This window comes from Galeopterus variegatus, unplaced genomic scaffold (genome assembly GCF_000696425.1).
Source record: "Galeopterus variegatus unplaced genomic scaffold, G_variegatus-3.0.2 Scaffold1352, whole genome shotgun sequence".
Lineage (NCBI taxonomy): Eukaryota > Metazoa > Chordata > Mammalia > Dermoptera > Cynocephalidae > Galeopterus > Galeopterus variegatus.
This window is the reverse complement of record NW_007727463.1, coordinates 145585-161800: the sequence shown is the minus strand read 5'-3', so window position 1 is coordinate 161800 and position 16216 is coordinate 145585. Positions and strand designations below refer to the sequence as shown.

The 16216-nt window shown below is 35.2% G+C and overlaps 1 protein-coding gene across 4 annotated transcripts in view; it reads left to right on the top strand.

Moving 5' to 3' along the window:
* LOC103593464 (chromosome unknown open reading frame, human C5orf30) overlaps nucleotides 1-15667 on the top strand; it is a 21293-nt gene extending 5626 nt beyond the window's left edge. The window contains exons 2-4 of one of the 4 annotated variants that reach the window (XM_008576444.1): nucleotides 2778-2867; nucleotides 11331-11416; nucleotides 12898-15393. In XM_008576444.1, coding sequence (XP_008574666.1) covers nucleotides 12921-13544 — 624 coding nt within the window. In that variant the 5' untranslated portion in view covers nucleotides 2778-2867; nucleotides 11331-11416; nucleotides 12898-12920 and the 3' untranslated portion in view covers nucleotides 13545-15393. Of the gene's footprint in view, nucleotides 1-2777; nucleotides 2868-11330; nucleotides 11417-12897 lie in introns of all 4 variants that reach the window. The other 3 variants (XM_008576442.1, XM_008576443.1, XM_008576445.1) reach the window with 3 other exon arrangements.
* Nucleotides 15668-16216: the final 549 nt, after the last annotated feature.

Here is a 16216-nt window from a genome sequence, read left to right as displayed (position 1 = left end):
TCTTGGTTTCGCCTTGTGTTGCTCCCTTGGACTCTGTGTCTGTGTTCTATTTTTGGCTTGGCACTGGCATAATAGAGATAATCAGTTACTACACTTTGTTTACTATGAAATTACTGAACTACACTTTGTTTACTAAGAAATTACCTACCCGTTTCCTAGACTTCCACATCAGTTCCAGTGCAAGAGTTGAATAATTACTTTAAAGCTCCCTGCTTTCGAATCCAGACTGAAGTTGTAGGTTGACTACTTTCTTTTGGTATTGAAAAACTGTTTGGGTATAAATATTTTCCAATGCATTTAAAAGCTTGAAAAGAAGAATATGTCACCACATATGTGAGTCAAATTATATGAAAGTTTGAGATTTAAGACTTTTAAAACTATTTTTTATTTAGTATTAAGACATTCAGGTTTTTCTAATATTACTTCTTCTTGGTTTTAAATCTAAATTTGTAAGTCTAAATGAAATCTATCTCACTTTGTGATAGATGTAGCCCAGAGAAGATATGAAAGTTTGAGATTTAAGACTTTTAAAACTATTTTTTATTTAGTATTAAGACATTCAGATTTTTCTAATATTACTTCTTCTTGGTTTTAAATCTAAATTTGTAAGTCTAAATGAAATCTATCTCACTTTGTGATAGATGTAGCCCAGAGAAGTAAAGTGGAATTATATATTTGTATTTGGTATCCAAGAGTGTAAATAGAAAGTATTGGTTGATACATTTTGTTCTGCCTTATAATTTTATGATTTTAGAAGACATAAACTCAAGAGAAAGAGTCCGTGATTTAAGAGGATTTTGTGTTAAACTCTCCATTATGTACCTTAAAATCCTAAGATTTTTCACACTGGAAATAACCTTGGAGCTAGTAATTAAAACTACCTCCCCCAAACATTTCATAAATGAGTCAATAAAGCTTTTAGTGCCTCCCTACCCATTTAAAATAGGGTTTCATTTACTGAAATTAATTAATATACATTTTTCAGAAACATGATTATTGTGCAAAAAGCAGTACGTGTGGGCTTATTACTAAAGCAGTCACAGTAAATGGCCATTGGAGTCAGACTAATAGGGTTCACATTCCTTTTCTGACTCTCAAATAGTACTTGACTGGATACTTTAAAATGGGAATAATAATATTTTCCTCATGGAGTAGTTTAGGAATAAATTATATAGATAAGTTAAAATTATATATAGATAAGTTCTATAGCGTTGGCATATAGAAGATGCTCCGAAGTATTAGTTTCTTTTTATTCCATTTTCCCATTAAAAATCCATTTACTTAAATAATAAATCAATGCAAACTTAAAACATTAGTATTGAGGAAATTCTTTGGGATAATTATGTTAAATAAAAGAAAATTTACTGTTAGGTAGCAATTTTTGTTACATTACACTTCAATTTATGTTAAAACCAGATTTATGTTAAAATCATTGGTGGGGTAGAACCAAGTCATAATTATCTAAGTTTTCTCAGTTACCTAATTTGAAAATAGTTGGTGACAAACGAAATGAAAAAGAGCGTGTCTGTTAGTCCATTTCTAAGGAACTTCTGAAGGCTGATAAACATGCTAGTTTCTCGGAATGACAGTTCTTGGTGCATTAGCTCCTTCCAATTTCTCAAGCTGAGGAAGCAAATACCTTTAATTCAGTAATTATCCATTTCCTTTGAATAAAACTCTTCTGGACTGGTAAGAAGAGTAATACAGTGATGGACATCTTGCTTTTTTTCCCTTGTTGTTTGTCTTCTGTTTGAGAACATGTACTGTTGCCACTTGTCCAGGCTGTCTGCACCTATGTAGGTAAAAATGAACCCACTGGCTTATTTGAGCCTCCTCCTTCCCCCTTAAGTTCAACACAACAATGGAAAACTCAACAACCAAAGGAAACCTTTGCAGGTAGAAAAGGACTGTGGGGAGTTTTCTTGGTCTCAACAAATTAACCCAATTAACTGGGGAGGTAGGAGATAAAGGTAGATTCTCTTACACATTAACTTCCCAGCTAAAAGAGGGAGTGCACAGAGGAGATGCTAGAAACCTTAAGCAAGGTGGTAACTATAAAGAAGTGTTTTTTGAGTTATTCCCTCTATCTCATTTTAGTTGTTTTCAAGGGCCTTCCAATCATTTGCCTCACCAGAAGTCTTAGGAAAATTTTTTATTATTGCTGTTTTATGGCTAAAATGAATAGACACCAAAAATTAATTGCGTAATAATACCACACATCTGTAAAGGGCTTTGCACAGTGCAAAACATCTTCCCCTACCTTACTTCATTTGATCCACCTAACCGTATTAGGGAGGAAGGATGGTTTATTGTCCTTATTTTAAATATTCCTGTTTATGCAAGGTCAAAATGCAGAGTTCTTAGCAGTGCCAGAGCTAGGACCTGTTCTTTTGACTTTAACCTCGGCATTATTTTTTTCCATAGAATACTGTGTCTGTTGAACATATGAGTAGGACCAGGCTGGTGAAACCAGCGGTTAAACTGTTAATTTTTCTTTTCTCTTTATTTAGCCCAGTTAGCTACTTTTAGTCTCTAGACAGAGTTTAAGCAGCAGAATACAGAGGAACAAGCAGATAAAATGTTTGAGGATTCATTTAGCTGAACAAACTCAAAATTACTTCAATTGAATTAATTAATTATTGTGTCCTGTATAACCTGTACTTGGTGTTAGTACCTCCTGCTAGTTTCATCCTGTTTTACAATCAGAATTGATATAATTGCTTTATAAGTTGTGGTACTTGTTAAATTAAAGGTTTATTTTTGTATTTCATGTTTAGTATCTGGAGTAGAGCAGAAAAATTATTATGACTGTGTGCCCTTGGGACTCATTGGAAATTGCACAGTGACATCTTCTGGGATTTAGTTTGGTGAGTTATATTTTGCTTTTTCTGTTTGTTAACCAATTGTATGAACATAATACCATACTGTGTTTTAAGGACTACATAAACAGGCAAGTGAATGTGAAATGTCAGTGTATTATTGTAAATATGTATACTATAACAGTTTTAATGGTGAGAACTGAAATTATTGTTGCAATATGCTAACATTATTTTATTTGAAATGTTTTACTCCTTGAGTAGTTTTTCCGTTTTTGAATTCCTTTAAGATAAAGGATATCTTATAGAATAATATTTCAAAATATAGTAGTTAGAGATAGTTGCTCCAATTTGGGGGAAATTTTAGTAAAAACATTAATCTCCAAAGATTGGTGAAATAAATTGCAAAAAGTTCTAGTCGTATATTATCATACATAAAGAATGGCTAACAGGTGGCTGAAAGAAGCATCATTTTCACTTAATCGGATAACAGTTCACTGCAAATGTAATATTTTATCATGCATGAATTTGAACTGTTAAAAATATGCAATGCTGTTGTCTTTTTTAGTTATCTTTCTTCAGTGTGCCACCTGTGTGTGTGTGCTGACGTAGCTGTCCATGTGACTCCAAGTCTTTGAAAGGGGAAAATATTTAGTAATTTTGTGTAACTCTTTCATCTTTATAGCTCTTAAGCATTTTTAAAACTATGTAGTGTGAGTTCATGCTTTGGTATGTCTTTCTGCTTGGCCTATATCTTTGTAAGTCCTCGGTTGAATTACTTAGAGAGATCATAATCCTTGGCAAAAAGCAGAGTTTCATTATAAGTGATTTCTAAATTAGCAATCAGTGGCAGAGTGATACAAAGGAATGATGGGGTAAAACACTATAGTTTTGTTAAGTAAATGTAGCTTATCAAATTTATGAAAATGCACTTTAAAATATTGAAAAAATGGAAACATTACTAAAATGTTTAGGTTTGAGGAAAAGAGCAAGAAGTTTGAAAACCATAAGTACAAAGTACTTTTTGGGGGTATGGAATAGGAAATAATGTGGCCAGGTCACCAATTCACCAACTGAAATAAAGTACACAACTAGGACCAATGGGTAGAAGCTACAGGGATATATGCATGTATGTGTATATATCTATATCTTTGTCTACTTGTCTATCTCTATGTATGCATATATGTTTACATATGTATGTATAGATAGATATGTATATGTATATATGTAAATAAAATGACGTTCTCGCAAGCTGAAATGAATCAACTAGGGGTGGTAGTGAGTTACCTGTCATTGTAGGTGTTCAAACATAACACTGGCCAACCATTAAGATTTCTTCTGATTCTGAGATTATACAATTTAACAAATTTTGAAATTTGGGGGACCATCTAAAACTTGGAAATATGTGGCAAAGACTTATTTTTAGGTTATTGAAGTATAACTTATATATGATAAAATTCACCCTTTTAAGGTGTATAATTTGATGCATTTGATAAAGGTACCCAGTTGTGTAATGACCACTACAGTTGAGATATAGAATTTTTTTCATTATGCCCCAAAGTTCTTTTTTGCCCTTTTATAGTCTACCCTACCCCCATCCTACCCCATGGCAATCATTGATTGGTTTCTGGCCCAGTAGTTTTACCTTTTCCAGAATGTCATGACAATAAGTACAGTATGTAGCAGCATTTTCTGTCTGCTTCTTTCACTTATTGTATTCCTAGTTTACACTTCTTCATTGCTGAGTGATATTCCATTGTATGGATGGACCACAGTTTGTTCATTTATATTCTTGTTGATGGACATTTGGGTTGTTTCCAGTTTTTGGTGATTATGAATGAAGTTGTTATAAATATCCACATTCAGGTCTTTGTATGGAAGTACATTTTAATTTTTCTTGGGTAACCTAGGAATGGGGTACCCAGTTGGTTTAATAAGTATTTGTTCAACTTTATAAGCAACTTCCAAACTGTTCTCCAAAGTAGCTGTATCTGACAAAGGCTTCTAAGTAGCAAAAATAACTATGCCAAGTGTATGCACATGGAGGAGCCCGATTCTCATTCAGTATAGACTTATTTTTATTTTATATCCTGTTTTAACACATTTTGTTAGCAGGTATTTTCAGCCCACAGCAGACTAAAAACAATAAACTAGAAGACCTTAGAGACAGGTTGTTAGCAGTTGTAAGCAGCCAACTTATGTCCACCAACATGACTATAACTACTTATTTTAGAAAGGCGGGAACTTACAGGAGTGAAATTCTTCTGTCTAATAAGTTCTGTCTGACAAGTTACCAGTCTCATATGCATATTAGAATCACCTGGGGATCTTTTAAAAATTTCAGATCCCAGGCTGTACCCCAGATCAGTTAAATCACAAATCTGGAGTGGAACGCAGACAGTATTCTTTGAAGCTCCTTGGATGATTTCAGTGTATAGACAAGTTTGGGAAACACATGCGAGAAGCACAGTATGAAGGAGCAATAGGCTTCGAGCCAGGAGACCTGGGTTGTAATTATGGTCATTAACCACCTGCGTGGCTCTGGCCAAGCCCCTGCCTTCATGGCTTCAGTGTCCTGTTCTCTATCATTGGAGGTGAGGTTACGGGTAGGTGAACTGCAAAGTGATGCTGGCATTAAAACTAAATAGTTCTAAATATCACTAGACTGATATTTGCTTAGGAGACCCCATTTGACAAGGAATGGCTCTGTTCTGAATAGTCTGTTTCAGGTACTTTGTGAAAAGGATTTTCTTAGCATGATGACTTTTTTGTTCTGCATATTTAAGATGGTTATGTTCATATCTGTTTTCTCTTATATGGTATTGCTGTATGTTGCTAAAAACAGTTAAAGCATATGGAGCAGTGTTTTGACTACTGGAAGTGAATTTTTTTGATAAGCTTCATTTTTAAAAATTCCCAGAGTGCACAACTTCTCAAAAAGAATTCATGTATAGCAGTTGTGAAATTTACCAGCTATTTTCAGGGCTGGTCTAAGGAGCTAAGGCATCTAGGTTCTATTTTCAAAATGTTGCTGTCTATGCAAAATCTATAGGAAATTTGGCTTCTTGGACAGTGTTCAAAACTGTACAGATTCCATACAGGTTGTACTTTCTCCACTGCTCATCCAGGTGCACAGGGTTCCCCTACATGTGTGCTGTGGTTTGGATTTGTTTGCTCTAGTCTCAGCCATTATACCCATGTTGGGATATTGCATGCTGTACCCAATGCTTTTAAAAATATACACTGTATATAGTTTCTAGTATATTAGGGTACTTCAAAAAGTTCATGGAGAGATTCATATTATCTTTTAATTCTGTTTTTTCATAAACTTTTTGAAGTACCCATGTATATAAATGCTATCTTCCCCTGTTTTGAAGGAAAACTGACATTTAGTTTGTAAATTTTTTTACAAGAAATGTCAAAGTGTTATAAGTGAAAATAATATCGTGGATTTGAGGTCAAAGAATGGACATTATGCCCTTTCCACTTGTCATTTTTCTCTTGGGAAAATCAATTGGGTGGGCACATCATGTCTTTCTTCTTTGGTAATTCCTGTTTATAAGCAATAAAAGGAGAAACAGTCACTCTCATGTTGAGTGTGTAGATTGTACTTTTTAAAGTATTTACATTAATTTTTAGTTATATAAAGTAGTAAATACATTCTACTTGTAAAAGGTGAAACCATTATATATAAAGCTTTGTGGTAGTTGCTATAGAAATTTAAAAAGCACATGTTCTTTGACTCAGCATTTTTACTTCTGGAATTTCTTGCAGAAATATTCTCTTATGTGTATACAGATGCTTCTTGGCTTAAATTAATGGGGTTACGATACTCCCAATAAACCCACCATAAGTTGAAAATATCTTTAGGTTGACAATGCATTTAATACACCTACCTATCTAACCTAGCTTTGCCTAGTCTACCTTAAACTGGTTCAGAACACTACATCAGCCTACAGTTTGGCAAAATCATCTGGCAACACAGTACACGTGGGGTATTGGTTGTTTACATTCATTGTCATGTGGCTGACTGGGAGCTGGGCTCCAGCATCATGAGAGAGTATGCTACCGCATATTGCTAGCCCAGGAAAAGATTAAAACTCAAATAACTGTTTTTACTGAATGCATATTACTTTTGCATCATTTCAAAGTTGAAAAATCCTAAGTGGAACCATCTTAAGTTGGGGACCATCTATATATATGTATGTACTAACATATTTTCATTGTAGGAAGAAATGGACACCCACTCTCACATTTGTAAATGCACAGGAAAAAGGAAGCATATACCAAAATACCAATAGGGGTTTCTTCTGGATAGGTCTGGCATTGGTAGGGGCTGAAGAGTGATTTTGCCTTTTATAGTACATTACCATGAATTGTATGGATTGGATATCTTTCAGTTTTCATGTATTGCTTTTGTAGGTTTTAAAAAGAAAAAAGCAACCATCAGAGCAGGTTAGTGGGTTAAAGGAAAGAGTAGAAAGTATCTGGAAAGGAAAGGTGATAATAAAAAATGTTCTGGACTCTAAGAGACGTTTCTGTACAGTTAAAGAACTTAGCAAGTAGGATGGAGCCCCATTCCTGGAGCCTAGTATAAGAAATCTTGTTTCTTGGAGTGTCTCTGACTCAAATATCCTGTAGCATAGGAGCTGACTATGGGCAATATCTGGAGTTATTTTGGTGCTAAATCACCCTCTCATCTTTTTGGGAACCTTTGTTTTCCTTTCTCTCTGTGAGAATTACATTGCATCCAAACTTTACCAGATCCCTACTATCATGTAAAATATTTCTTATAAACTAATGTAGTCTGTGACAGAGAAGAATAAAGGTGTTTTAAGAGAAGACAGTAAAAAAGAGCAATATCTAAGTTGGTGGAATGAGTCTAACAATAGGATTTCATGTCTTTTTACATCTCAGCTAAAGCTTTAGGGAGTTGGAATATTTTTTATGTGCATATTACTGATACATAAACAAACACATGTAGGAAAATTAATGAAGCAATTAACTCTTTCAGTTGCTTAGAGAAATACAGATACAGTGTTTCTCAAAAAAAATTCTTTGTAAAGCAGTTTTGAAACATCAGGAATTTTCAGAGCTGATCTAAGGAGCTAAGGACATTTAGGTTATATTTTCAAAATATGGGCATTTGTGCCCATAGTTTAGGAAGATTCCTCTTGGAGAGTATTCAGAGCTGTGCAGATTCTATACAGGTATCATTCTTTTGAATATTCTTATCCTAGTGCACCAGGTTCCTCCACACAAGTGTTGTGGTTTAGACCTGTTTGCTTTAGTTTCAGCCAAAATTCACAATTGCATGCTGTACCCAGTGCTCTTAAAATGTGCACTGTATACATTTTTCTAGAATTAGTGTTACATTGTTTAGTGTCGTCTATTTGGATTCTCTTATATTTCAAAGAAATATAGTAGTACCTTTGAACATTGCGAAGTGTTTCATGTTTTTTTATAAGTATGTCAGTGCCATTGTTATTGATTGGATTGTGAGGGAATTTTTTATTGAAAACCCTTTGGTATCATTTTTAAAAATTATGTTTGTTCCTGGTACTGGTTTAAGAAACTTAGTTTTAAAAGCTTTTTCAATTGCAAGTTGACTTTTCTATTCTTGTTTCATTTTCTGTGTTAGACTCTTCCATTTACAGAAATTTTGCTACTTCTGTTATTGTAACATTAATACTTTTTATATTTTTTGTTTCCAGCCTTTATTTTTGCTTTAAACTAGTATGAAGAGTGTTAGTGGAAGCAATAAAGGTGTTTTTGGACTCTTGATTTTTAGTGCTCCGGAATATAGAAGTTAGCATTGGACCTGATTTCTCCATTCTTTATTCCTATTGATGCAAGGCAAGTGGTACCTGTTGCATATACCTGCAGTACTATCTATAAGAGAGCTTTGTAATTGTTTATCCTGGCAGTGTGCTTCTTGGATACAAGGTTTATTTTAGAATATAAAACAAAGTGCTGAGTCATGAATAGGCTTATTAAAAATAACAAGCCCGTATGTAGTTTTTCATGGTAAAATCTGAAGACTATACTGCTAAACACAGGCCATCTCCAGTTGTAGTCACCACGGCTGAGTTTCCTTTTTTTTTTTTTTTTTTTCTTTTTGTCTTTTTCGTGACCGGCAACGGATCGCAACCCTCAGTGTCGCGCCCGTACCGGACCGGGACCGGCAACGGGATCGCAACCCTCGGTGTTGCGCCTGCACCTCGCTCAGCCAGTGAGCGGCCGGTCTGTATGTGGGATCCGAACCCTCGGCGGGAGCGCCGCCGCACTTCCCAAGCGGTGCACTGTAGCAGTGCGCCACCGGGCCGGCCCATGGCTGAGTTTCCTGATGGTTGCCTTTTAATAAGAAATTTTGCTGTGGAAAATATTGGACATTCACATATCAAGATATGTTGACTCTGAGACCATTCAATCTTTGTTGTCTTTAGTGTCATCCTTTTTTTTTGTAGAATTCTGGAATTAGAAGGTAGCCAACTTCTTTCTTTTCAGATGGGACGGTACCCATTTAGAAAGTAACCTGAGAAAGCAGGTTCTATAACTGCTGTCTGTTATCTTGCCCCAGTTTTTAAATCCAGCCAGGAAATTCTGGGGAATTTAATAGCACTAAAAGTTTTGTTTTCTGCCACATTGAAGAATGGGTGATATTCTGCTTAGTCAGCATTCTGCCCAACTAAACATGAAATATTTGCAAGTCAGTGTTCTCTTGTCTGAAACTCACTCTCCACCTAGCTTTCCTAGTGCCACAGTGTAGATATTCTTTAGAATGGCAGTATACTGGTGTCCTTCAAAAGTTCATGGAAAAATAGAATTAGAAGATTGTATAAATCTTGCCATGAACTTTTTGAAGTACCCTGGTATAAGTAAAAGGGATACTGATCCCCTGTTCATGTTCCTACATGCATATCAAGACCCAAAGACATTTTTCTATGTATGGCAATACACTGCAGAGACCAGTGGAACTACCTAAAAGAGCTGTTAGTTTTGAGAATACATTATTTGTTGTTTGGAACAACAGTATTGATGTTTGATAGTTTTCCAGCTCTTAGAACTGCTCATTAGAAGTTCAGCAGGTAGGAACTGTATATGTAATATTTAAAATGAGCCTTCTTATATTCCAATACAGCAAGACTTGTTCAGAAATTTTACCTAAAGCATTGGTCTGTATTGCATAGGCCTTAGTTGCTAGGTTAAATATTTATGTTAGAGGCTATTTGAAATGCTTATGTCTTTAACTTTCTGGTTAAGTAGTGTTTTTTACAGTGAGTGTGTTGTCTCAGTAAAATATAGTAGATTTCTCACACCATGCTGCTTGGTTGAAATTTCCAGAGCTCTTAAACCACATCTGTTTCTTCTGTTTAATCTAGGTTAAATCAGTGTCTACCAGGTAGTTGTTTGGATAGTTCTGCCTGAGGCAGGTGATATTTTTTATGGTGTTACTGGCTGCTGGAAACTTACCTGATGATAGTTACTCATCTAACAGTAGTGTCTATTGCATGTCACATCAAAATTTGACCTTTTACATTGCTTCACCTACTTTATTCACTTTTCTCATTTCCCAAGTGTTTACTTTCTAGCTGATATATTATTTCTTTCTATTTCTCTAAACCTTTTTATCCTGCCTTCCTTTATCCTCAACCCTGAGAGATTATAAGAATTCCCAATGGTTTGCCTTGACGGACAGGATTGGCTGAATACGAAAACAAACTTTTGATGATTCTGTTGACCACAGAGGCCTGTGCCCCCTCTTTACTGCACTCTACTTTGTACACTATTAACTTGCCTAGCAATTTTTTCCCCCTCACAGGCAATTAAAAATGAATTTTCACTTAGCTTTGTATGAATTATTACCCAATTCAGAATGGGTGGAGTCTGAATTCATGAATTTTAAGAAGTTTATAATATACCAAATAAGGTACAGTAAGATGGTTGGTGGAAATCCATCCGTACAGTGTGGATGGCTTGAGTGTCACTGTCATGGTAACTTGCCTTAGGTGTGGCGCCCAGCCTCTGTGTGCGTGTGCTTTTTCCTCCTTGGCCCTGGCTATTTCTGCCTCGCTCCCCCTCCTCTCCTTGTCTTTGAGAATGTCAGGTTATGTAGGTTGGAGGCCTTGAATACGTCCTCTTCTGCTCTTTATGGACCACAGAATTAGTGAGAAAGGAAGGATTAATTTGTCATTTGGCTTAGGGTAAACATTTGTTTATCGTAAAATTTGGTTAGGCTTCATATGATTCTCTCAAGTTTATTAGCTGAGAAATCTTATGGATGTCAGAGTAGCTGGTAGTCATCTATAATTCCAGTCCTATCAGTAGAGAAATAAATTACACAATCAAATATAAATCTATTTTTACAATAATAAGATATAATAGTTTACTTTAAGTCCAGAAAGGTTGAGGGAGTAAGGTATTTTGGTTAAATAAAAATTGGAAATAGTCTAAGGTTTAGAGTAAATAATGAGTAAAACTGTATTGATCCCTTTGGCATTTGCTTTATCTAAGGAATTGTTATGAATGTTCGGGGACCGTGGTGAGACAGGATGGCATCTGGTAACTTCACAGTCTTTTAATGAAGGAAAGTAGAGCATGTAAGTGATGGAATAAGGTTCTGGTTTTTCTTAGCTTTCTCATTGCTTGGGTTACCCACACTTTAAAAAAATGCTTCAATTAGGAAATGGTTGTTTGTTTTGTAAAAGGATTCATAAGACTTATTTAATATAATAGCCTTTTTCAGTACATTTTTCATCTTAAAGTCAGTTATTTGACATCATTTTGATTAGCAGTCTGAGATACTTAAAACTGTGTTGTCTACTTCCAATTGAAGGTCCAATAGAAATAAAGTTTCTCAGAAATGACACTGTCACTGTTTCCCTTAGCATTTTGTTTTCCAAAATTTGATTTATCTACAATGTTCTAGGCACCTAGCCATTATTTGTGGCACTTCTTGTCAGTGGGTTTTTCCAAGCTATGTAATGTGATCATTGTAAGGAACAATGTTAGTATTCATTGTGAATTGATCTGCTATTTATGAAACTATTCAAAAGTACAGTCTTAGGTATTACTGTCAAATCAATGGCATATTTTGTGATTAGTCAAGTAAAATGACATTTGATTTGATATTTTTAACATTAAAAATTGTGATGTATCTTTAAAAAAAAAAGGCCAGCTCGTGGCTCACTTGGGAGAGCGTGGTGCTGACAACATCAAGTCAAGGGTTAAGATCCCCTTACTGGTCATCTTTAAAGAAAAAAAATTACTTGATGTATTGGATTTAGGATTAACTTTTTTTTTTTTTGGCAGCTGGCCAGTGTGGGGATCCGAATCTGTGACCTTGGTGTTACCAGCTTCATGTTCTCTCGAGTGAGCTAGCCAGCCAGCCCCAAGGATTAACTTTCAAACTACAAAATGGTTTTCTTTAAATAATTCATTGGGGATATAGAAGGAAGAACATTTACAAGGTGTGGAGGAACCTTCCCCTAAGACTCCTCCATATCCTACAGATTTTTTTTATAAGTCTAAATTGGATTCTTTGCAGAAATTGATCAGCTCAATAAATTTTATTATATGCCCCTTAAACACAATTGAAAAGAATTGCAGGTGTGAAGAGCTGAGCACTTATTTTACATGAAATGATGGAAAAATTTAATCTTCAAGTCTGAAATATTTTGTGAGTTCTTGTGAAACTGTATATGATTGCTTTTATTTGCTTAATGTTGAGATCTATATTTGATTCACTTAATATTGCATCAATGAATAAACTTCTGGTGATTGAATGGAATGCTGCATTTAGAGAAGCAGTGTTGTTTTCAGTTTTTTTCCTCCATCTGAACCTTTTTGTAGTACTTCAGACTTGCATTTAACCTGCCTTTGAGTTCTTGAAGGCAGAGGGGTAGTGGTCATTTCACACCTGCTCTGTAATGTTTAATAGACATAGATAAAACTGTCAGTTGTACATCGGCTGTCTTTCAGGCAAGTGTTATTTCGTGCTCGCTGAACCTTCTAAAAGGATCTGGGTTGGCCCAAGGTTCTGTGCATTATACTTTTCTAATCCGAGTCTGTTTATTTCTAGGAATATACACACTTGTGCCTAAAATGGAAGTAGATATTAATGGAGAGTCCAGAAGTACCCTGAGCAACCTGCCCTTCCCCGTGGCCGAGGCGAGCTCCCCTGGAAAGGCAGAGGCAGAGAAGCCCCGCTGCTCCAGCACGCCCTGCTCACCGATGCGGCGGACTGTGTCGGGCTACCAGATCCTCCACATGGACTCTAACTATTTGGTCGGCTTCACAACTGGTGAGGAACTCTTGAAATTAGCCCAGAAGTGCACAGGAGGTGAAGAGAGCAAGGGAGAATCCGTTCCTTCTTTGCGCTCTAAACAGCTGGATGCAGGACTTGCCCGTTCCTCTCGTTTGTATAAAACCAGAAGTAGGTACTACCAGCCATATGAGATTCCAGCTGTCAATGGCAGGAGGCGAAGGCGTATGCCCAGCTCAGGAGACAAATGCACTAAATCTCTACCTTATGAACCTTATAAGGCCCTCCATGGGCCTCTGCCTCTTTGTCTTCTTAAAGGTAAGAGGGCTCACTCCAAATCTCTGGACTACCTCAATCTAGATAAAATGAACATCAAGGAACCAGCTGACACAGAAGTGCTACAGTACCAGCTTCAACACCTAACCCTGCGAGGGGACCGTGTGTTTGCGAGGAATAATACATGAAGGACTTGCAGAGAGTTTAAAACAGTTTAGGTCAGCGTCTACTTGGCTAGAAAAAACCCACTGTTGTACTCTGTACTTGACTCTTCAAATTATAGATGGTTATATCAGCTAAGTGTTCTTGGAAAATAAGAATTGTTTGAATCAAATTTTGAATACAGGAATGAAATCATAGGTATTGGGGGGGGGAGGGGGATCATTCTAGAGCACGCAACTGCAAAGAAAACAGAGTGTTGACCATTAGTTTGTATAGCTTTTTAGCTAGGAAAAAAGGCTTTGGTACGGTAATTTCATCTTTATGATTCTGACACTGAAATTGGGAATGTTAATCTGCTTGGTTGTTGCTGACTTGGTATGATTCATTAGAAATTTATATCTTAAGTACTCAAGTACTTCTTGAATCTCTGTATTTTACTATAAAATGTAAGTAATGATTTGTTTTATGAAATTTAGAACTTGAACATTGCTGAATTGGACCACTTTTTATTTTTAAATATTGAGTTTAAATATTTTATAACTGGTTTTGCACTGAAAAAACTTAACATTTCAGATTGACAAGAGAATAATCTTTCTTCACTTGCCTCAATAATATTATTGAGCAATGAATTTTTTATTTCCGCATGGAAAGTTATTGATCTCTATGGCTGTAAAATATTTCTTTATAGCATTATTAAGGTGTGTCTTAATAAAATTAAATTTGGGATACAAAGTATTTATTTTACAATGGGTGGGGGGGAAGCTTTTCCAGAAAGTTTCCAATATGAAGTTTTCATAAGTTGAAAAAGTTTCCTTAGTGCTTATTTTCTGATTTAAAATTCATTTGGAACTTTAAAGTGGAAAGGATTCTTTTAATTGTGGACTATAGGCATAATACTGTTTGCATCTGAATTTTCTACAAGTGAATGGAACTTTAATAGAAGATCTCATGATTTCTACTATTGAGTGCTTAAACTAAGTGTGAAATGATACCATTCAGCATGGCATTGGGTCATTCCAGTTTCAGTTCTGTGCCACACAAGTACTCACTGAAATTCCAGTTTCTGGGATTAGTGTAGGAGCCTAAAGTACTTCTACAGTTTTAATGGGTTAATCCTGGATTACTTAACAATTTATGTCAACTGCACTGGTTTAATTTGTTGCTAAAGAAATAATGCCCTGGCTTTAGTAACAAATACAGACAGCTCAACTATTCTTGAATATATTTTGAAAAATAAAGATGTATGTAACTTACCTTTTGTAAACATTTCTATTTCTTTTTTTCTTTTTTGACTCTTGAAGGTGCAATTTATTACTGAATTGGCATTTCTGGCAGCATAGAACTGCTTATTTTAAGTTTTATATTGGGGGCTGTGAGTTTCTTAGGTGTTAGCAATCTTGCATATAGAATAAGAACACCTTTTAATTAATGAGTGGGTCATTCCTGGTGCAATTGTGATTTTTCTTTAGCCAGAATGAAAATGGCAAACTCAATTTAGAGCAGACTAAGTATTAGAAAACCCTAGGAACTCTAAATCAACGTTTATTATACTTTCATTAAGGTAAAACATGTGAAAGAGCCTTGGGGAAGTTGACGCATATCTTACTGAGTTGATCAGATTTCTTGGTGGGCTGGAAATTTCAGCTGCTGTACATTTTAAAGTAAATTGCACCTTTGTAACATATTGTATTGACAAATGATCACTAAGATTAACTATATCTATACAGTCATTAGTTTGACAAGAATTAGAATCCTGTCAGATGCCAAAGAGTTGGGATTTTTACGTTTAATGATTAAACACCGTTATTTATTGATGATTTACCCTGTGGAACTGTATTATTTCTAACTATGAAATAAAAGGGTGATGTAAACACACATTGTTGTGTGGTACTTTAAGCTATTGTCTACCATCAACAGACTACTTGCTGTTCAAGAATTCCCTAAGCACTTATTTTGAGACCCTATTTTTGTAAAACAAAAAAAAACAAAATCCATTTACTTTTGATGCTCATTGACATTACAAGGTAAAGGATGTATTTATAGCAATGATATATATATTCAGTCTATTAGGAAACACAACTGTTTACCTGTGAGACCTGGCCCTGCCCATGTGTCTAAATTTCTTGAGCTAAATAAAAAAATGTAGCTTGTTTTGTTTTGTTTTTTTTTTTTTTTACTTAAAGACAGGTGAAGCACTGTGGCAAAAATGAAGGGGTTAAAAGTATGAGATAATGGTATTTTTTCTATTTTAAAGATATACAATTTTATTTTTATTTTTATTAAAATGTAGTGATTATACATATCTGTGAGGTACAGAGTTGAATTTCAGTTTCAATACATGTATACAATGTGTGATGATCAAATCAGGGTAATTAGCATATTCATCCTTACTAAACTTAATCATTTATTTGTGGTGAAGACATTCTATCTCCTCTCTTCTAACAACTTGATAGCATGCAGTAAATTATCGTGAATTATAAATGCCAAGCTTGACTGAAGATATACAATTTTAAGTTTGGTTTCCTAGAAAGTTTCAAAACTCTAGGTCAGTGATTTTCAAAATGTCTTCATAGAGCCATTGCATTAGTTCAGTCTTTCTCTGTATGCCATGGAATTGTGCTCCTACGGTAGGTAGTATCCTATCAAAACAAACAAGCATAGGATAGGCTGGATCTCTTTTAGCTGGGAAGAAAATCCC